The 21798-nt window shown below is 38.1% G+C and overlaps 1 protein-coding gene across 12 annotated transcripts in view; it reads left to right on the top strand.

Moving 5' to 3' along the window:
* ENPP3 (ectonucleotide pyrophosphatase/phosphodiesterase 3) overlaps positions 1–21798 on the top strand; it is a 97532-nt gene that overhangs the window by 29841 nt on the left and 45893 nt on the right. For 11 of the 12 annotated variants that reach the window (XM_049092491.1, XM_025418053.3, XM_025418054.3 and 8 more), the window contains 9 exons: positions 271–393; positions 881–1006; positions 3180–3240; positions 3925–4022; positions 14158–14237; positions 18161–18280; positions 18777–18886; positions 20145–20210; positions 20891–20963. In XM_049092491.1, the coding sequence (XP_048948448.1) occupies positions 271–393; positions 881–1006; positions 3180–3240; positions 3925–4022; positions 14158–14237; positions 18161–18280; positions 18777–18886; positions 20145–20210; positions 20891–20963 (857 nt within the window). The remainder of the gene's footprint in view (positions 1–270; positions 394–880; positions 1007–3179; positions 3241–3924; positions 4023–14157; positions 14238–18160; positions 18281–18776; positions 18887–20144; positions 20211–20890; positions 20964–21798) is intronic. The other variant, XM_049092490.1, reaches the window with a different exon arrangement.

The following is a 21798-nucleotide window of genomic DNA, read 5'->3' as shown; positions in this document are numbered from 1 at the left end:
AAGGTGGCACTAAACCGCTGAGCCACCCTTGGTGCCCCTTCTTATTTTAGAAAGAGAGAGTGAGCATGGGAAGGAAGGGCAGAGAGAGAGGGAGAGAATCTCAAGCAGACTCCCTGTTGAGTGTGGAGCCTGACGCCAGGCTCCATTAAATGACCCTGAGATCATGACCTGATCTGTAATCAAGAGTAAAATGGTCAACTGACTGGGGTACCTGGATGTCCCTCATATAACTTCTAAGCACTGGTTTCCTTATTTCCTCCACTCCTGCAGGCAGTTGCAGGAAGAAATGCTTTGATTCTTCATTCAGAGGATTGGAGAACTGCCGGTGTGATATGGAATGCAAGCAGAGAGGCGACTGCTGTTGGGATTTTGAAGACACTTGTGTGGAATCCAGTATGGGTTCTGAGGATAAGTTCATTATAGCTTGTGGTTGTGCTGACATTAACACATGTCCAAATGCTTACCATACACCTCATGTATTGCTTTGCTAGGGCTGCCAGGACATAAAAAGTGAGGGGCTTATGTAACAGAAATCCATGTTCTCGGTTCTAGAGGCGAGAAATCCAAGATGCAAGTTTAATCAGGGCTAATTCTTTCTAAGGGTTGTGAGGGAAATCCCTTCTTTGCCCTTCTCCTAGCTTCTTGTGGGTTACAAGTCATTGTAAATGGTTGGCTTTTGGCAGCATAACCCCAGATTCTGCTTTTGTCTTCACAGAGATTTTTCTTATGTCATCACAATCTTTCCTGTGTGTCTGGGGGTTCATGTCCAAATTTCCCCTTTTAATAAGAATATCAGTTACACTGGATAGGGACCACTCTAATGCTATTGGATACTTAACAATAAGTTAAATGCTGGGAACTGAATTGTGTGATTTTACAGCTCGAATATGGACATGCAATAGATTTCGTTGTGGGGAGACCAGACTAGAGTCCAGCCTCTGCTCTTGTTCGGATGATTGTCTGCAGAGGAAAGACTGCTGTACTGACTACAAGAGTGTCTGCCAAGGTAAGCAGAGGAAGTTGACCCATTTACCTCTGTGTGTTCAGTGACCCCTGAGCTGGCATAAATTAAAACAAATGAGAGTTTCTTGACCTACTCTGTCAGAATAGGTCTTCTTCTGTGTAGAAGAAATGGCAATGTGTTTACTATGGGAAGAAATGTAGCTCATGCACCATACAGAGAGGGAACTAATAGCATAGATACCATGAAAAGAAGAGAAAGATCAAAGTTCCATATTGGTTGTTGAGGCATTCTCCAGACCAATGACTATGCTAGAAATATCTGTGGTTTGAGACACTGGATGGCAGATCCTAAAGTTAAAATATGACTAAAGTGGTTATCCGGTCCTTCTATCAGTCCGTTAAACCAAAGTTACCGTTGAAATGACTGGTGTCCTGAGTGTTTAAATTACTGATAAGGACCTTCAGAGAGTTAATGCGGAACCAAGATTAGGATGTGGTTATTCAACTCCTGGTTCCAACTCTGAGTTACTGTAGATTTTTTTTTTAGAAAGTGCCATCCTCTGAACATCTAATGAAATTTATGAAAAATGCGTATAAACACAAAGCAACACAATTGCTTCAAGCTATCAACCCCCTTTTCATAATGCCATATCCAGGAAAGGTTTACTAATTTAAAATTTTAATGATTCTAGACAAAAAAAAGGATTAAGTTGAACTTGATTTTTTTAATAGTAGGAAAATGTTATGGTCGAAACATTAACTATAAACTCTTTGTAGAAAATAGATTTCACACCAATGGATGAATCCATTTTTATTACAAAATATAATTGAAAATCAACTAAAAAGAGCTATCAAAAAGGAAAAATAAAAGCCTGAAATGGTAACTTATTTTTCAAATAATTATTGTTGGACATTTAATATTTCATCATTAAAAATTCTGCTACCTTTAGGAAGGCAAGCATAATTTCTTGTAAGTTCACTGACCACACTGCCTCTGATCATTCTATTTTCCTATCTTCTACCTCAAAGTTATAACTCTCAATTTTCTATATCAAGACTGATCCTTATAAGGCTCATATGGTAAATTTTCCCACTGAATCCATTGCACATTGCTGGAATTTAATAGAAACAACAGGAATTGTTAAAGCAGTTTTGACACTTACCACCACCACTTACTGGGTACTTTGATGGAATTAATTTTACCATTTCAGTTTATTTTTCAAAATAAATGCAAATGTTTTCTCTAATGATTTAACACTTTGTTTAAAGATGTTACATGATTTTTTGCCAAAATTAAAACTTCAGATAGTAGTTTGAAGGTATGTGAATAATTTTTTTAAAGCTTTTATTTATTTATTCATGAGAGAGACACACACACACACACACAGAGGCAGAGACACAGGCAGAGGGAGAAGCAGGGTCCATGCAGGGAGCCTGATGTGGGACTCAATCCGGGGTCTCCAGGATCACACCCTGGGCCAAAGGCAGGCGCTAAACCACTGAACCACCCAGGGATTCCCAACATTTGAATACTTTCTGTACAAGAAACCAGATAGTCACTTTTACATTTTAAAAATTTAACATACATAAAGGAGAGAATTGTATGATGATTTCCCTATATGTCCAGCACCTATCTTCAACAATTATCAACGCCTGGCCAGTCTAGATTATTCAACTCCTGGTTCCAACTCTCCTCTTGGCAAAATATAATTTTCAAAAACACAAAAATATGACTCTCATATAAATGTAACATGAACATATGAAAGAGTAATTAGGTCATTCCTGAGATAACCACCTGGAATGTCCAGCGGACTCAAAGAGAGTGAAAGAGACTATGTATACAACTGAAAGAATGTTGGAATGAATCATAAATATTGTAACTACTGGTGGAACAGAAAGGATTTGCATTTCTATGTGACAATTTCTTTGCTGTTAGACAAGAATCAGTGATGTTGCTATTACTTTTCTACCAATTAACTGCTACTGTTACTATGTTATAAAATGAACAGTAAGGAATAAGCTAGATAAAGGTATATACTCCCAGGTAATTACATAATCCATATGTGGGCTGGGAATGAATATATTGCTCTTAATATGTTCTGGAAGAATTTAATCATTGGAAAAATATGAACAAAGTAGTTTGGAAAGATCATGTTCATTGAACATATTTCTTTTCTGTGGTGCAATTGTCTAAGGATTATAATCTTGTTTTTCAGGAGAAACACCATGGGTGAAAGAAGAGTGTGGCACAGCCCAGCAGTCTGAGTGTCCAGAAGGGTGAGAAAACAGGGAGTTTTAATCCTCCATTAACAAATAGCTGAGAAGCAGGGTGGAATTCTCTCCACTTTATATATATATATATTTTTTTCTTACTTTCATTTTTTTATTGGAGTTCAATTTGCCAACATAAAGCATGACACCCAGTGCTCATCCCACCAAGTGCCCCCTTCAGTGCCTGTCACCCAGTCACCCCCAACCCCCGCCCACCTCCCTTTCCACTACCCCTTGTTCACTTCCCAGAATTAGGAGTCTCTCATGTTCTGTCTCCCTATCTGATATTTCCCACTCATTTTTCCTCCTTTCACCTTTATTCCCTTTCACTATTTTTTATATTCCCCTAATGAATGAGACCATATAATGTTTGTCTTTCTCTGATTGACTTATTTCACTCAGCATAATACCCTCCAGCTCCATCCACGTCGAAACAAATGGTGGGTATTTGTCATTTCTAATGGCTGAGTAATATTCCATTGTATACATAAACCACATTTTCTTTATCCATTCATCTTTTCATGGACATTCACCCTTTGATGCACATCTTTTGATGTGGTTTCCAGGATTGTTTTCTTGCTGTACTTTCTAAGCATTTTCTGATTTAGGGAATTGTAACTAGTAGAGGAGTGTATCTTTATTGTTTTGACAATCAAAATAACAGACTAATATTTTGTTTTCCATTTTCAGATTTGAACTGCCACCAGTTATTTTGTTCTCCATGGATGGATTTAGAGCTGAATATTTGCAGACATGGGATGCCCTCATACCTAATATTAATAAACTGAGTAAGTCTTCCACAACCACAGGCACACAAAGATTAAGGACACCTATTTAGCCAATCCGTAGATGGGTATCTTTCTTCCTGACCTTCCATATTAGTAGTTTGCCCTCTCCCAGGTCCTCCAAAAATCCTGAGGATTTTACCAATTGTGATACCTATTTCCATACTTTTTTGGTAGCAGGGTTCATATTTTTGATTGTTTATTGTGATTTGTTTTGTATTTAAATATTATTTCCATCCTGTGGAAATCTGCTCACATACACTGTCTTGAAAGTGGTGTTTGTCAGACTTGAATTCTGGGTTGTAGCAAAAAGAATGTACCAGCAAGGACAGGATTCCTGAAGGAGACTGAGTGGCAAAACAGACTGCAAAAAGTCCATCTGGTATCTATGTCTGGTTTTGCAATTAAACTGCATGGAACCTGTCTCCACTGCTTATTAGCTGGAGACCTTGGGCAAGCCGACCTCACCTACTGTTGCCCATTTTCTTCAGTTGTAAAATAGTCCCTTCCTATCTGATAGGAATATTATGAGAACATAAATGTAATACACACTGAATGATTTTAAGCTATTATTATAATTATTGATTTTATTATCATGTTTATCAGGATGTTACACTTCTATTTAGGACACTTGGCCTTCATACACTTTTATAAAGTTATTTTAAAAAGCAATTAAATACCTAAGGACGTAGAGCCAAGATGTATCAGAGCATAGTTAGAACCAGAGGGTTGGGGATCCCTGGGTGGCGCAGCGGTTTGGCGCCTGCCTTTGGCCCAGGGCGCGATCCTGGGGACCCGGGATCGAATCCCACGTCGGGCTCCCAGTGCATGGAGCCTGTTTCTCCCCCTGCCTGTGTCTCTGCCTTTCTCTCTCTCTGTGTGTGACTATCATAAATAAATAAAAATAAAAAAAAATGAATCCTCAGAGGTAGAAATCAATTAAAAAAAAAAAAAAAAGAACCAGAGGATTGGCTCCAGGGTCTATATTCTTTACTGCCCTACAATGCTTTCTTTTTTCCCCTTCTGCCTGGCCCTCTTGACTTCTCAGATTTGATTACGGTTTTACTGGTGTGCTTTTTATTTTTTTTCTAAATTGCTAAAAAAATACCTGTTTGAGCCTAAGTAACTCATTTCCCTTGTCTGGGTCTTAATTTCCTCATTTGTAAAATGAGAGGATTAGCTCTAATGATTTCTACTGTTTATTCCAGCTCTAAAATCCAATGACTATAGAAAGATGGACTGTGTCCCCCTCTAACACAAGGTGCCATTTATACTGTATTTTATTAATGTGTGTCCAGTGATATCTCCTTTTTCTCTCACTCTCTGTGGCAGATCCTTTGCAAAAACAGTGAGAGTTTGGGGTTCTGACAGAATTGATTCCAAATTCAGGACATGTCATTGAAGCACTGAGTTACTTTGGCCAATTTCTATTTCCTTATCTGCATTTTCTTTGGTAATCTGGGTATCAAGTTCTGTATCTGAAAGGGAATTTAGCTAGCCAGGCTGAACTGAACCCCACTTGAAGTGGAATTATTTGATTTGCTCATCCCACCCAGAGTTGGAAATGACACCAGCGAAATATTGGGACATTGAGAGTTTTCCCTTTCTAAGGTTTAATGTGTATTTTTAAAGTTACACAGACAATACTTTGATCCTTTATTTTATTTTTTTTAAGATTTATTTATTTATTCAGGGGAGGGGGCAGACACACAGACAGAGGGAAAAACAGGCTCCATGCAGGAAGCCTGACATGGGACTTGATCCCGGGTCTCCAGGATCATGCCCTAGGCTGCAGGCGGCACTAAACTGCTGCACCACTGGGGCTGCCCTACTTTGATCCTTTAATGTGTAGACATCACTAATTATGTCTACAAAGCAAAATGGGCTGTTTGTTTTCAGGAGGTCTGATTAAGAGTAGATGTGACAAGACTTAGGATTAGGACCTCCTGGGAAGAGTAGGCTTGAGGTGAGGTATGTGACCACAGGCATTACTTACTTTAGGGAAGACTAGAGCCCCCTGTTCCTTTATCCCATCAAGCTACCTTGGTTGGGTAACTGATAGTGGTCACAGAAACTGAGAAAGAACTAATACCGCAGTACTATGAGTCATATCTCTGATGGTTAAAAGGACTCAGACTCAACTCAACCTAAAAACTGAGCAAGTTAGGTTTTTGTCTTATCTGAGTGTGGGTGGAAGCAGAAAAAAAGGGCTCAGGCCCAAGAACAGGAATCTGTCAGGTAAGAAAGAAGTGATTTGGCTTGAACTACAAGTCATGTTACCTGGAAAGTTGGGTGGGAAACTGAGGGTAAAGTAAGACTAGTAGTAACAGGTATATCTGGCAGGCAACATTTGCAGACTTTTAAAGATTAGACTTAGCAAGGTTTGCATTAATGAACAATAGAACTCTTAGATTCTCCACAGCGGATGCCATTTGCTGTCTGCCTCCTCCTTCTTCTTAATTTTATTGTGGTAAAAACACTTTACATGAAACATAAACACTTAATAGACTTTTAAGTATATAATGCAATATCATTATCTCCAGGCCCAATACTGGACAGCAGGTCTCTAGAATTTATTCATTTCATGTAAATTAAATTTTATACCCATGGATGAGCAGATCTCCACTATATTCTCCCTACAGAACCTCGCAACCACCATTGTATTCTTTGCTCTGATCAGTTTGAATCTCTTAGATGTCTCATATAAGTGTAATTGTGGGGATCCCTGGGTGGCGCAGCGGTTTGGCGCCTGCCTTTGGCCCAGGGCACAATCCTGGAGACCCCGGGATCGAATCCCACGTCGGGCTCCCGGTACATGGAGCCTGCTTCTCCCTCTGCTTGTGTCTCTGCCTCTCTCTCTCTCTCTCTCTCTGTGACTATCATAAATAAATTTAAAAAAATAAAAAAAATAAGTGAAATTGTGTAGTATTTGTCTTTCTGTGACAGGATTATTTTATTTAATATCCTCAAGGTTCATCCATATGGTTGCATTTTGTAGGAGTTCCTTCTTTTAAAAGAATTATTTTTTTTAACAAGTATATATATATATATTTTATTGGAGTTCAATTTGCCAACATATAGTATAACACCCAGGACTCATCCCGTCAAGTGCCTCCTTCAGTGCCCGTCACCCAGTCACCCCATCCCCCTTTCCACTACACCTTGTTCGGTTCCCAGAGTTAGGAGTCTTTCATGTATTGTCACCCTCTCTGATTTTTCCCACTTATTTTCTCTCCTTTACCCTATAATCCCTTTCACTATTTTTTATATTACCCAAATGAAGGAGATCATATAATGTTTGTCCTCCTCCTACTGACTTACTTGACTCAGCATAATACCCTCCAGTTCCATCCACGTTGAAACAAATGGTGGGTATTTTTTGTTTCTAATGGCTGAGTAATATTCCACTGCATACATAAACCACATATTCTTTATCCATTCATCTTATTTTTTTTATTTAAATTTATTTTTTATTGGTGTTCAATTTGACAACATATAGAATAACAACCAGTGCTCAGCCTGTCAAGTGCCCACCTCAGTGCCCATCACCCAGTCACCCCCACCCTCCGCCTACCTCCCCTTCCACCCCCCCTAGTTATTTCCCAGAGTTAGGAGTCTTTATGTTCTGTCTCCCTTTCTGATATTTCCTACCCATTTCTTCTCCCTTCCCTTCTATATTTTTGTCCCATTCTGTAGGCTGCCTTTTCATTTTTTTATAATAAATTTATTTTTTATTGGTGTTCAATTTGCAAACATACAGAATAACACCCAGTGCTCATCCCACCAAGTGCCCCCCTCAGTGCCTGTCACCCATTCACCCCCACTCCCCGCCCTCCTCCCTTTCTACCACCCCTTGTTCGTTTCCCAGAAAAAGGTGTCTCTCATGTTCTGTCTCCTTCTCTGATATTTCCCACTCATATTTTTCTCCTTTCCCCTTTATTCCCTTTCACTATTTTTTATATTCCCCAAATGAATGAGAGCACATAATGTTTGTCCTTCTCTGACTGACTTATTTCACTCAGCATAATACCCTCCAGTTCCATCCACGCTGAAGCAAAAGGTGGGTATTTGTCATTTCTAATGGCTGAGTAATATTCCATTGTATACATATACCAAATCTTCTTTATCCATTCGTCTATCAATGGACACCGAGGCTCCTGCCACTGTTTGGCTATTGTGGACATTGCTGCTAGAAACATCAGGGTGCAGGTGTCCCGGCATTTCACTGCATCTGTATCTTTGGGGTAAATCCCCAGCAGTTCAATTGCAGGTCTTTTTGGAACTCTTTGAGGAACCTCCACACAGTTTTCCAGAGTGGCTTCACCAGTTCACATTCCCACCAACACTGCAAGAGGGTTCCCCTTTCTCCACATCCTCTCCAACAATTGTGGTTTCCTGCCTTGTTAATTTTCCCCATTCTCACACGTGTGAGGTGGTATCACATTGTGATTTTGATTTGTATTTCCCTCATGGCCAGGGATGTGGAGCATATTCTCATGTGCTTGTTGGTCATGTGTATGTCTTCTTCTGTGAGATTTCTGTTCATGTCTTTTGCCAATTTCATGATTGGATTGTTTGTTTCTTTGCTGTTGAATTTAATAAGTTCTTTATAGATCTTGGAAACTAGCCCTTTATCTGATAAATCATTGCAAATATCTTCTCCAATTTTGTAGGTTTTCTTAGTTTTGTTGACTCTTTCATTGGCTGTGCAAAAGCTTCTGATCTTGATGAAGTACCAACAATTTATTTTTACTTTTGTTTCTCTTGCCTTCATGGATGTATCTTGCTAGAAGTTATTGTGGTCAAGTTCAAAAAGGGTGTTGCCTGTGTTCTATAGGATTTTGATGGAATCTTGTCTCACATTTAGATCTTTCATCCATTTTGAGTTTATCTTTGTGTATGGTGTAAGAGAATGGTCTAGTTTCATTCTTCTGCATGTGGATTCCAAATTTCCTAGCACCATTTATTGAAGAGACTGTCTTTTTTCCAGGGGATAGTCTTTCCTCATTTGTCAAACATTAGTTGACCATAGAGTTGAGGACAACTTCTGGATTCTCTATTCTGTTCCATTGATCTATGTGTCTGTTTTTGTGCCAGTACCACACTGTCTTGATGACCACAGCTTTGTAGAGCAACCTAAAATCTGGCATTGTGATGCCCCCAGATATGGTTTTCTTTTTTAAAATTCCCCTGGCTATTCGGGGTCTTTTCTGACTCCACACAAATCTTAAAATAATTTGTTCTAACTCTCTGAAGAAAGTCCATGGTATTTTGATAGGGATTGCATTAAACATGTAAATTGCCCTGGGTAACATTGACATTTTCACAATATTAATTCTGCCAATCCATGAGCATGGAATATTTTTCCATCTCTTTGTGTCTTCCTCAATTTCTTTCAGAAGTGTTCTATAGTTTTGAGGGTATAGATCCTTTACCTCTTTGGTTAGGTTTATTCCTAGGTATCTTATGATTTTGGGTGCAATTATAAATGGGACTGACTCCTTGATTTCTCTTTCTTCAGCCTCATTGTTAGTGTATAGAAATACCACTGATTTCTGGGCATTGATTTTGTATCCTGTAACGCTGCCAAATTGCTGTATGAGTTCTAGCAATCTTGAGGTGGAGGCTTTTGGGTTTTCTATGTAGAGAATCATGTCATCGATGAAGAGGGAGGGAGAGTTTGACTTCTTCTTTGCCAATTTGTTTTTTAAAAAATTTTTAAAAATTTTTATTTATTTATGGTAGTCAGAGAGAGAGAGAGAGAGAGAGAGAGAGAGAGGCAGAGACATAGGCAGAGGGAGAAGCAGACTCCATGCACTGGGAGCCCGACGTGGGATTCGATCCCGGGTCTCCAGGGTCGCACCCTGGGCCAAAGGCAGGCGCTAAACCACTGCGCCACCCAGGGATCCCTTCTTTGCCAATTTGAATGCTTTTAATGTCTTTTTGTTGTCTGATTGCTGAGGCTAGGACTTCCAGTAGTATGTTGAATTGCAGTGGTGAGAGTGGACATCCCTGTCTTGTTCCTGATCTTAGGGGAAAGGCTCCCAGTGCTTCCCCATTGAGAATGATATTTGCTGTGGGCTTTTCGTAGATGGCTTTTAAGATGTTGAGGAATGTTCCCTCTATCCCTACACTCTGAAGAGTTTTGATCAGGAATGGATGCTGTATTTTGTCAAATGTTTTCTCTGCATCTATTGAGAGGATCATATGGGTCTTGTTTTTCTCTTGCTGATATGATCAATCACATGGGTTGTTTTATGAGCATTGAACCAGCCTTGCATCGCGGGGATAAATCCTACTTGGTCATGGTAAATAATCTTCTTAATGTATTGTTGTATCCTATTGGCTAGTATCTTGTTGAGAATTTTTGCATCCATGTTCATCAGGGATATTGGTCTATAATTCTCCTTTCTGGTGGGGTCTTGGTCTGGTTTTGCAATTAAGGTGATGCTGGCCTCATAGAATGAGTTTGGAAGTATTCCATCCACTTCCATGAGTTTGTAAGTACTTCCATCTCTTACTATCTTTCTGAACAGCTTTAGTAGAATAGGTATGGTTTCTTCTTTAAACGTTTGATAGAATTCCCCAGGAAAGCCATCTGGCCCTGGAGTTTTGTGTCTTGGGAGGTTTTTGATGGCTGCTTCAATTTCCTCCCTGGTTATTGGCCTGTTCAGGTTTCCTATTTCTTCCAGTTCCAGTTTTGGTGTTTGTGGCTTTCCAGGAATGCGTCCATTTCTTCTAGATTGCCTAATTTATTGGCGTATAGCTGCTCATAATGTTTTTAAAATCGTTTGTATTTCCTTGGTGTTGGTAGTGATCTCTTCTTTCTCATTCATGATTTTATTAATTTGAGTCTTTTCTCTTCTTTTTAATAAGGCTGGCTAATGGTTTATCTATCTTATTAATTCTTTCAAAGAACCAATTCCTGGTTTTGTTGATCTGTTCTACAGTTCTTCTGGTCTCTATTTCATTGAGTTCTGTTCGAATCTTTATTAACTCTCCTCTTCTACTGGGTGTAGGATCTATTTGCTGTTTTTTTCTCCAGCTCCTTTAGGTACACGATTAGCTTTAGGTACACGATTAGTATTTGAGTTCTTTCCAGTTTTTGGATGGATGCTGTATTGTGATGTATTTCCCCCTCAGGACTGCTTTTGCTGTATCCCAAAGATTTTGAACAGTTGTATCTTCATTCTCATTAGTTTCCATGAATATTTTTAATTCTTCTCTAATTTCCTGGTTGACCCTTTCATCTTTTAGCAGGATGGTCCTTAACCTTCACGTGTTTGAAATCCTTCCAAACTTCTTCTTGTGATTTGGTTTTAATTTCAAAGCATTATGGTCTGAAAACCTGCAGGGGACGATCCCAGTCTTTCGGTATTGGTTAAGACCTGATTTATTACCCAGTATGTGGTCTATTTTGGAGAAAGTTCGATGTGCACTTGAGAAGAAAGTGTATTCAGTTGCGTTTGGATGTAAAGTTCTGTAAATATCTGTGAAATCTATCTGGTCCAATGTATCTTTTAAAGCTCTTGTCTTTTGAGATGTTGTGCTTAGAAGATCTGTCAGTTGTAGAAAGTGCCATGTTCAAGTCTCCAAGTATAAGTGTATTATCATCTAAGTATGTCTTAACTTTGGTCATTAATTGATTGATATACTTGGCAGCTCCCTCAATCGGAGCATAAATATTCATGATTGTTAGGTCCTCTTGTTGGATAGATCCTTTAAGTATGATATCATGTCCCTCTTCATCTCTTACTACAGTCTTTGGGATAAACTTTATCTGATATGAGATGGCTACCCCTGCTTTCTTTTGAGGAACATTTGAATGGTAAATGGTTCTCCAACCTTTTATTTTCAGGCTGTTGGTGTCCTTAGGTCTAAAATGAGTCTCTTTTAGACAGTAAATAGATGGGCTTGTTTTTTTATCCAGTCTGAAACCCTGGGCCTTTTGATGGGATCATTAAACCCATTCACATTCAGAGTTACTATTGAAAGATATGAATTTAGTGCCATCCTGATAACTCTTCAGTCCCTGTTTTTGTGGATTATTGCCTTGGACTTGCTCTTTCTTTTACAGAGTCCCCTTCAATATTTCTTGCAGAGCTGGTTTGGTGGTCATATATTCTATCAGTTTCTGCCAATCTTGGAAGCTCTTTATCTCTCCTTGTTTTCTGAAGGAGACCCTTGCTGGGTAAAGTATTCTTGGCTGCATGTTCTTCTCATTTAGGACCCTGAATATATCCTGCCAGCCCTTTCTGGCCTGCCAGGTCTCTGTGGAGAGGTCTGCTGTTAATAGAATACTTCTCCCCATAAGGGTTAGGGATCTCTTGTCTCTTGCTGCTTTAAGGATCTTCTCTTTATCTTTGGAATTTGCAAGTTTCACTATTAAATGTTGGGGGGTGAACTTTTTTTTTATTTTCGGGGGGGATCTTTCTATCTCCTGGATCTGAATGCCTGTTTCCCTTCCCAAGTTAGGGAAGTTCTCAGCTGTCATTTGTTCAAATACAGTTCCTGGTCCTCTGTCCCTTTCGGGTCCCTCAGGAACCCCAATTAAAGTAGATTTTTCTTTCTGAGGCTGACATTTATTTCCCTTAACTTATCCTCATGATCTTTTAATTGTTTTTCTCCTTTTTCATCAGTTTCCTTCCTTGCCATCCACTTGTCTTCTATGGTGCTCACTCGTTCTTTTACCTCGTTAACCCTCTCCCTTAGGACCTCCAGTTTGGATTGCATCTCATTTATTTGATTTTTAATTTCTGCCTGATTAGATCTAAATTATGCAGTCATAAAGTCTTTGAATCCTTTATGCTTTTTTCTAGAGCCACCAGTAGCTTTATAATTTTTGCTTCTGAATTGTCTTTCTGACATTGAATTGTAATCCAATTTCTGTAACTCTGTGGGATCGAGTACTGTTTCTGATTCTTTCTTTTGTGGTTTTTCCTTCTAGTCATTTTGCTCAGTGCAGAGTGGCCAAAAACAAGTTGTACTGGAAAAAGGCGAAAAAGAGAAAAAAAACAAAAAAGAAACAAAAGAAAAGAAACCAAGCTGACTTTATATTTCTGTTTATTTTTTGTTTTTTCCCCTTACTTAAATTCTTTCATTGTATAAGTAAAGTTTGTCTCACTTTGTTTTCTTATCATATGACTTCTTAATAATAATAAATGTAACTTTCTCTGATTAAGGATGAGATATATTTATTGGTAGTATTGACTAAAAAAATAAAAAGTTATGTTAATTTTTAATTATACTTAGGAATATAAGTACCAGACAGGCCTCACACTTAGGTTTGTCAGTACCACATGAGAATATTGCCACAGATGGAAACTTTACTGAAAATACTAAGTAGTAAACTTAGCTCATTTTGTAAATGTTAATACGTGAGATGGGCTTATGCTCTCATTCAAGTCAAATTCCTTTTCAGTTACCTAGATGGTTGTGTTGACTTTTTTTCTTTTGGATACTATCATATGAGAACTCTTAGCTGGGATTCAAATGTGATATAGAACTTCTCATCACCATAATGACCAGACCTGGGTCAGAAAGAGAGGAGCAGCAAAAACAAAGGTGGTGGTAGTCTATAATTTAGGGTATGCTTAGCTTAAAGGTCAGCAAGCTGTGGCCCAGGGACAAAATGTGGCCTACTTTGTGTATGAGTGGCCTACTAAATCTAAGAATTGTTTACATTCTTAAATGGTTGGGGAAAAAAAGAAGAGAATATTTTGTGATGTACAAATTATGTGAAATTGAAATTTCAACATCAATAAATAAAACTTTTATTGGAGGACAGCCATTCTCATTTGTACACATAGTGTCTATGGATGCTTTGGGACCTCAATAGATGATAGATGAGTCGAGCTGTTATAACAGAGACCATTTGGATTTACAAAGCCTAACATATTTGTTACCTGGCCTTTACAGAAAAATTTAGACCCTTGATTTGGCTCACTTCTCTACTCAAAACTGACATACTTTCAGATGGAGGAATTGTGGGCATCAGAATTTCAACCTCTTTCCATCCTTATTCCACTCTTTAGTTAGTATTTAATTTCTCTGGAAAATTTTTAGGTTTAAGTTTTTATTTATAAAGAAAACTTATGGAAAAACAATCAACATAATTTCTCACTGTGCTTTGTTGCAGAAACATGTGGAATTCATTCAAAATACATGAGAGCTGTCTATCCAACGAAAACCTTCCCAAATCATTATACTATTGTCACGGTAAGTGCTTGGCCCAGTAGCAAGACTGACAGGCCATCGACAGGCAACTGCCTGTGACAGACATGCTGAGGCAGGAAGTGGCTGAACCCCATGCCACACATTTCAGCACATGTGGTGACAGTTCATGGCTTAATTCAGGGTAAGAAGTAGCATGTCATTGCAAGGACAATCTAGTGCTCTGAGGTGTTAAGTATGAATGAATGTCCCAGCAGCAGGCTAATTCACATGTGTGACAGGCCAGCAGAGCTTCTTGTATGTGAGAAATACCATTCTTTGATGTTTTGATTTGCTTCCGCTTATCTGGAGGTCTGTTGGGAATGGCCCGTTATGTGTGAGGACAACCACTTTGATATAGGAAATTTCTTTTTTTCCTAATCTTTTCATTGTATTTAACTTGACAAGGCCCTCTGATTCATAAATCAATTCATGCTGGCTATATCTCTTTTAGATAAAACAAATGAAGGAAGTGAATTCTCATGTATAATAAGACATAAGTGATCAAAATGAACTGAAAGGAAAAGAAAATTATTTAACACTTATTTATTTATTTATTTAATTTATGATAGTCACACACACACACACACACACACACACACACACACACAGAGAAGCAGAGACACAGGCAGAGGGAGAAACGGGCTCCATGCACCGGAAGCCTAACGTGGGACTCGATCCCGGGTCTCCAGGATCGCGCCCTGGGCCAAAGACAGGCGCCAAACTGCTGCGCCATCCAGGGATCCCCACTTATGGATTTAGAACACATCTTAGGGAGTCCTTTATCTCAGCCTCTATTGCCAAAGGATATTGTGTCTTTACCGCACTGCATTTATTCTTTCATTACTATGGAACAGTAACTATAACTTACTGAAACTTTAACTCTTAAGTAATAGTACGTAATGTATGTACGTATGCTTGTATGTGTATGTATATATTTATGTATACATAAATTTTATACATGAATATATGTATATATATACATGCAGATATATGTGTATGTGTGTGTGTGTGTGTGTGTATATATATACATGCAGATTTCCCTAAATATTCAGGTTGTGCTGCTCATGTATTTCCAACAGGTCTACCAAGGTGACACTCTGCCTTTCATGTTGTAGCTTTCTTACAGTAAAAAAAAGATGTCTTCACAGTGTATTGCATATTTGGTGTCATATTTTTAACATTTGTGCTTTTTTATGATTTTTAAATTGCTGTTTAAAATAACCCTCAAGTGTAGCACCAAAATGCTCTCTAGTGTTCCTAAAAACAAGATAGCTGTGATGTGCCTCATGGAGAAGACATGTGTGTGTTAGATAAGTTTCATTCAGGCATGAGTTAAATGATTTGCATGATTTGCATGATTGAGCAAATCAACAATATATGTTAAATACAGTATATGTAAACAGAAGCAGACAAAAACAAGATTATATATTGATCAGCAGACAGAAGTGTTGTGACTAGAGGCTTGTAGGAACCTATTCCTGTATTTTCCTTAGGAGTAGTGGTCAGTATTCACTAATTCAGTATTTGCATCAACTTTATAGAACATAATTATCACAGATATAAGGGAAATGTAAATGAACACTGCAATGAGATCATTGCCTTACACCTGCCAGAATAGCTAATATCAAAAAGAAAAAGAAGCCTTCATGTGCTATTGGTAGGAATGTAGATTGGTGCAATCACTGTGGGAAATATGGACAGTTAAAAATAGAAATATCATATGATCAAGAAAGAAAGAAAGAAAACTAAAGCACAAAATTGAAAAGACACAAACACCCCTATGTTTATTGCAGTATTATCTAGAACAGGCAAGTTATAGAAGCAACCTAAGTGTCCATTGATAGATAAATGTATAAAGAAGATGTGGTATATATGGAATATTTCATTTTTTAAATTTAAATTCAATTAATTAACATATATACTATTATTAATTTCAGAGGTAGAGTTCAATGATTCATCAGTTGTATGTAATGCCCAGTGCTCATTGTATCAAGTGCCCTCCTTAATGACCATCCCCCAGTTACCCCATCCCCCGACCCTCCTCCCCTCCAGCAACCCTCAGTTTGTTTTCTATAATTGTCTCCCTCTGATTTCATATTTTATTTTTTCCTCCCTTCCTCTATGTTCCTCTGTTTTGTTTCTTAAATTCCACATTGGAGTAAAATCATGATAATTGTCTTTCTCTGACTGACTTATTTTGCATAACATAATACTCTCTAGTTCCATCCAGGTTGTTGCAAATGCCATAATTTCTTTCTTTTTTTTTTGATGGCTGAGTGATATTCCATTGTATGTGGTATATATATGGAATATTACTCGTCTATAAAAAAGAATGATATCTTGCCACTTCAGACAACATGGGTGGACCCAGAAGGTATTAGGCTAAGTGAAATAAGTTAGACAGAGAAACACAAATACCCTATGATTTCATTTATATGTGGAATCTAAAAAACAAAACAAATGAACAGGCTAACAATCAAAAGCCAAAATAACAAACAAAATCATAAATACAGAGAACAAACTGGTGGTTGCCAGAGGAGAAGTACTTGTGAGGATGAACAAAATAAGTTAGGGGGTTAGGATATACAAACTTCAAGGAAGTCTGGGTGGCTCAGCCATTTGAGTGTCTGCCTTTGGCTCCGGGCGTGATCCCGGAGTTCTGGGATTGAGTCCCCTATCCGGCTCTCTGCATGGAGCCTGCTTATCCCTCTGCCTGTGTCTCTGCCTCTGTGTGTGTGTGTGTCTTTCATGAAGAAATAAATAAAATATTTTTAAAAAGAGAAACACAAACTTCCAGTTATAAATAAATAAGCATCAGGGATGAAGAGCACAGCATAAGTCAACAGTAATATCATGAGGTTGTATGGTGACGGTAACTGCACTTACCGTGGCGAACATAGTGTAATGTATAGAGTTGTCAAATCGCTGTGTTGTACACCTGAAACTACTATAATATTGTATGTCAAATATCCTTCAATAAAAAAGAATTGACTATATATGTGTTTGTACATAAATATACATACCCTATATATATAATACACATATATAACATGTATATATAAACAAAGAGTTATACATAAGTGCTATTAATTTGCTGTATCTATGAATATGTGTTCCTAGTCATATATATAGTTCTGGAGTAATGACTCTAAAATATTTACAAATGCATGGGACATCATGGGCATGCATTCAATGAAATGTATAGAATAAATATATGTGATCAGATTAAAGGAATGATTAGATTGATTGATGGGTGGAGGGACGATTGTTAGAGATGAGGCAGGTTCCCTTCTAAAATGGTGGTAACACACTTTAACCCCTTTACCTACGACATTTCATGCTTAAAGGCTTTAAAGTAGCACATTTCTTGCTATTTATGCCAATATAACCAGTGGCTGATCATTATTATAATATAGGAAACTTTAATAGTAATTAATCACATAAGAGTGATATTAACATCATCAGCACAAGCCATATGCCTAATGTCATTCATTTGCTGCTCTAGACTATGGTGGAGCCAGAATACCTACGCATTTATAAATCTATACTTATACCTACGCCTATGTATATACATATACACATATATGCATTTGGTATTTGGGTTCAAACTCAGGGCTTTTATTTTGAAAGGTATATGACATCTTTCCAAGATAGGAATTATAGATCTTATACTATTTCAATTTAAATGTTTTATTGAGGGGCACCTGAGTGGCTCAGTGGTTGAGCGTCTGCCTTTGGCTCAGGTCATGATCTGGGGTCCTGGGAACTCGTCCAACATCAACCTACTTGCATGGAACCTGCTTCTCCCTCTGCCCGAGTCTCTGCCTCTCTCTCTGTGTCTCTCATGAATAAATAAACAAAATCTTTAGAAAAAGTTTTATTGATATTATTTTATTCTAAATCTTTTTTGAAATTATCGTTTTTAGGGATTATATCCAGAATCCCATGGCATCATTGACAATAATATGTATGATGTAAACCTCAACTTGAATTTTTCACTTTCATCAAAGGAGAAAAATAATCCAGCCTGGTGGAAAGGGCAACCAGTATGTAGCATTCTACATGTGACCCCAAAATAATCTCCATTTTTCAGCGTGATAGTGGATTATTCTTCTCTATTTTTACATTATCTTTCTAATTTCCAGGGGTGGAGGGTGGTGGGAAGGTGTTTCACCACTTATAATTTAAGTCTTCTAAATATTTATGATTGCTTTACCTAACTTGGCCTTCTGTTGATACTTGGATGTAGTATTCTAAACATATCAATGTAAAAACTTCTCAGAAAGATGTTCTGTTTTTCCCCCCTCACTCTGTTTTATAATTCTTTAAAAGGGAAAGAGGAACTATACAATTTTACTATTTTGAAAAAAAAAGATCTTTTTTACTACTTTACTGTGTTTTTTATTTTTAAATTAGATCCGGGTAATTAAAATTTTCCACTATTAATATTGTTTAGTTTCTTAAAAATGGCACTATTTCTACCAGTTCTACACAGACTGATGATTCTCTTGACATCCACTTATCTTAAATTTTCTCTTATAGATCTGGCTGACAGCAATGTATCAAGGTTTAAAAGCTGGTAGTTTCTTTTGGCCTGGATCAGACGTGGCCATCAACGGATCCTTTCCTTCCAAATATATCCATTACAACAGGTAGTGAAGCACTTGCAGATATGACCCTATCTAGGCAGGCATGGTTAGGATGTTTTGGGTCTTAATCTTGGAGTAATTCTATTTTTCCAGTTATTTGGGTCAAAAATCTTGAAGTCCTCATGATTCCTCTTTCTTACAACCCTAATCTGGTCTGTCAGTAAATGCTTTTGGCTCTAATTCAAAATATATGCAGTCTGAGAACTTTTTGTTATTTCTGTCGTTATTGCTGTGGTTGGAGATACAATCATCTTTTGTCTATATTACTGCACTTCCCTCTTTACACGTGTCCCTGTTTCTATTCTTGTCTTTTATCTATTAATCTACCAATTAGAATGGTAATTTAAAAAAACAAGTCCAAGTTATGATACTCCTTTGCACCAAAAACTTTCATAGCTCCCTGTTCCACTCACAGTTGAAGCCTGCAGAGCCCTATTGGTATTGGTGACCCTAATCACCCCACTGTGTCTCAGACCCCCTCTTGCATTACTCCACCATGCTCTGATCCCCTGGGTGGGCTGCAACACACCTGGCTTGCTCTGTTTAGGGCCGTTGTGCAGGCTGTTTCCTCTCCCTGAGATAACTCACTCCATGTACCTGCACAGCCCACTCCCTCACTCCCTTCAGGCTGTTGCTCAAAACTTACTTTCCCAATGTTGTCTTAGCCTGATCAAACTAAGATTTCAAATTGCAAACCATCCCCACCCTAATCTTACTGTGCCCTAGTCTTCCTTTTCTCCATAGCATTTGTCACCTTGTGATACACTATGTAATTTATCAGATCTCTTATTTGTTTATATAATTTATCAGATCTCTTGTTTGTTTGTCTTCACTGGAATATCATCTCTAGAAAGGAATGCATCTTTGGTTTGCTCAATGTTAAATTTTGTTTAAAATGAACTCAGCGTGTGGCAATAGATGCTCGATATGACATAAATGTATAAATGAATGAAATAAATAAACCGAATGAATGGATAATAATTAATGGTCTTTTATTTCAGTTCAGGGAACGATTGAAGGAGGGAAGGATAAGAAGGAAAGAAAACAATATACCTTTACTTTGTATTGAGACAAATGTATCTCTATATAAGTATTGAAAACAGGAGTCCCTCTGAGTAATATTGAATCCCCTCCAGTATTCTGATCACATATCAACGTGAGATTTTTATCTAAAAGTACCAACCTCTCTTCCAGAGTGGGAATATAATAGAATTACTTTTGATTGGATTAATTTTTGAAAAATTATTTTTCCTCTTTTCAGGAGTATCCCATATGAAGAAAGGATCTCTACACTGTTAAAATGGCTGGACCTGCCCAAAGCTGAAAGGTATTATCTAGTATCAGAAAAGTGCTGGTACACTGGGGTATTCGTGGGTATAAAATGAAATTATTTCTTTGCTTGAGATGACCATTGCAGAAAGAAACTAGGCTTTTTTTTTCTTTTGTGATTTTCAAGAATGATTGGCTCTTGAGAAGGTGATGGGCAGTATGGGGCAATAGAGATAGAGACAGTGCCACAGAGTAGAGGCAAGTATCACAGAACCAGATATAGACTGGAGGCAGAATGGAGAGCGGATTGGAAGCCAGAGGTGCTAGAGCAAGGCCCTGCCAGAGCCTCCCTGCCTGGAGTCAGAGCATCCTGAAAGAGCAACCAGTCAACAGAAACCAGACATTTAAAGAAAGAAGTAGAACAGCAGAACAGTGAGCTGAAAGGCAGAGACTGGGAAATAGAAAGGACTGGGCATACCAAGAGGACTTAGCTGCAAGAGCCAGGCAGATTTTCTAAAATGAGTCAGACCAAGTTCACACCCAGGAAGGTCTTATTTCCTGTTAGGAGAACCTCTGGACTTAGGGCCAAGTAGAATCCCGGGGCTCCAATAAAGAGAAGGAGGCAGGAGAAAAAGAAGGAAACTGTCACCACATTCCAAACCTATACATTTCCCAGATCCAACCTGCAGGCTTATTCCAAATGGATCATGTCTTTCTCTGTTTCCATTTTACCTGTAGACCTGATTTTTATACCATCTATGTGGAAGAGCCTGATTCTGCGGGACATGAAAGTGGGCCAGTCAGTGCCACAGTAAGTTTGTTTGAACAAATGTGAAGTCATCTAGCCTTAACCCGTAAAATAAAATATTATTTAATTCCCACTGAATAAAATGTACTTGATATAAACATGAAGACATTAAAATCATGAACAGTCTAAATGAATATCTACCTTATTAAACCACAAAACAGTAAAAGTCTAAAAGAGATACCTGTTTTATTAACTACATCTTGATTCATTTGCTCAACATTTGCTGAATACTTGGGTGCAACACTATTATCATACAGTGGAAACATCAAGGCTAGATCCTGCCAGCCAGTTCAGCATGCCAATGTAGCTTATCCCAAGCTAAGTCACCTGCAGGTCTGTTGTGGACTCTCCAGCTGTCGTTTATGCACTGTGTTTTATTCATAAGATCCTTTTCCTTGGACTTCATACGCTAGTTCCTAAGAGTTCTTCCTCTCTTCCTGGGCCTTCAATATAATGGAAGTAGACCCCTAAATATTACCTTTGTCAGTCTCTAAACCATTATATTACATTTTTACTATGGAAATATAAGCCTTAAATATTACTTAAAAAGAATCGTCGGTGTTCTGAAGTCCACTGAAGCTTATATTGTCCTGGAGGTCATGAAAAGCTATGAAGGCCTCCATGAGTATGGCATTTTCCTGCCTCGTGGAAACTTATTTATTCTGGCACCCTGACTTTGCAGTTTATCAGAAGTGCCCTTCTTATTTTTTTCCCATTAAGCCAAAAAATTCATTATACAAGGCCTGCTCCCTACCGCTTTTAACCCTTTCATCCTTCACATTCCAATACCGCTCTGGTCTAGATCCCAGAGTTTAACACTTAATCAGGCTATTTCAAG

Source organism: Canis lupus, chromosome 12, assembly GCF_003254725.2.
Source record: "Canis lupus dingo isolate Sandy chromosome 12, ASM325472v2, whole genome shotgun sequence".
Taxonomy (NCBI): Eukaryota; Metazoa; Chordata; class Mammalia; order Carnivora; family Canidae; genus Canis; species Canis lupus.
The sequence above is the reverse complement of the archived record's forward strand: the minus strand, read 5'-3'. Positions and strand labels throughout refer to the sequence as shown.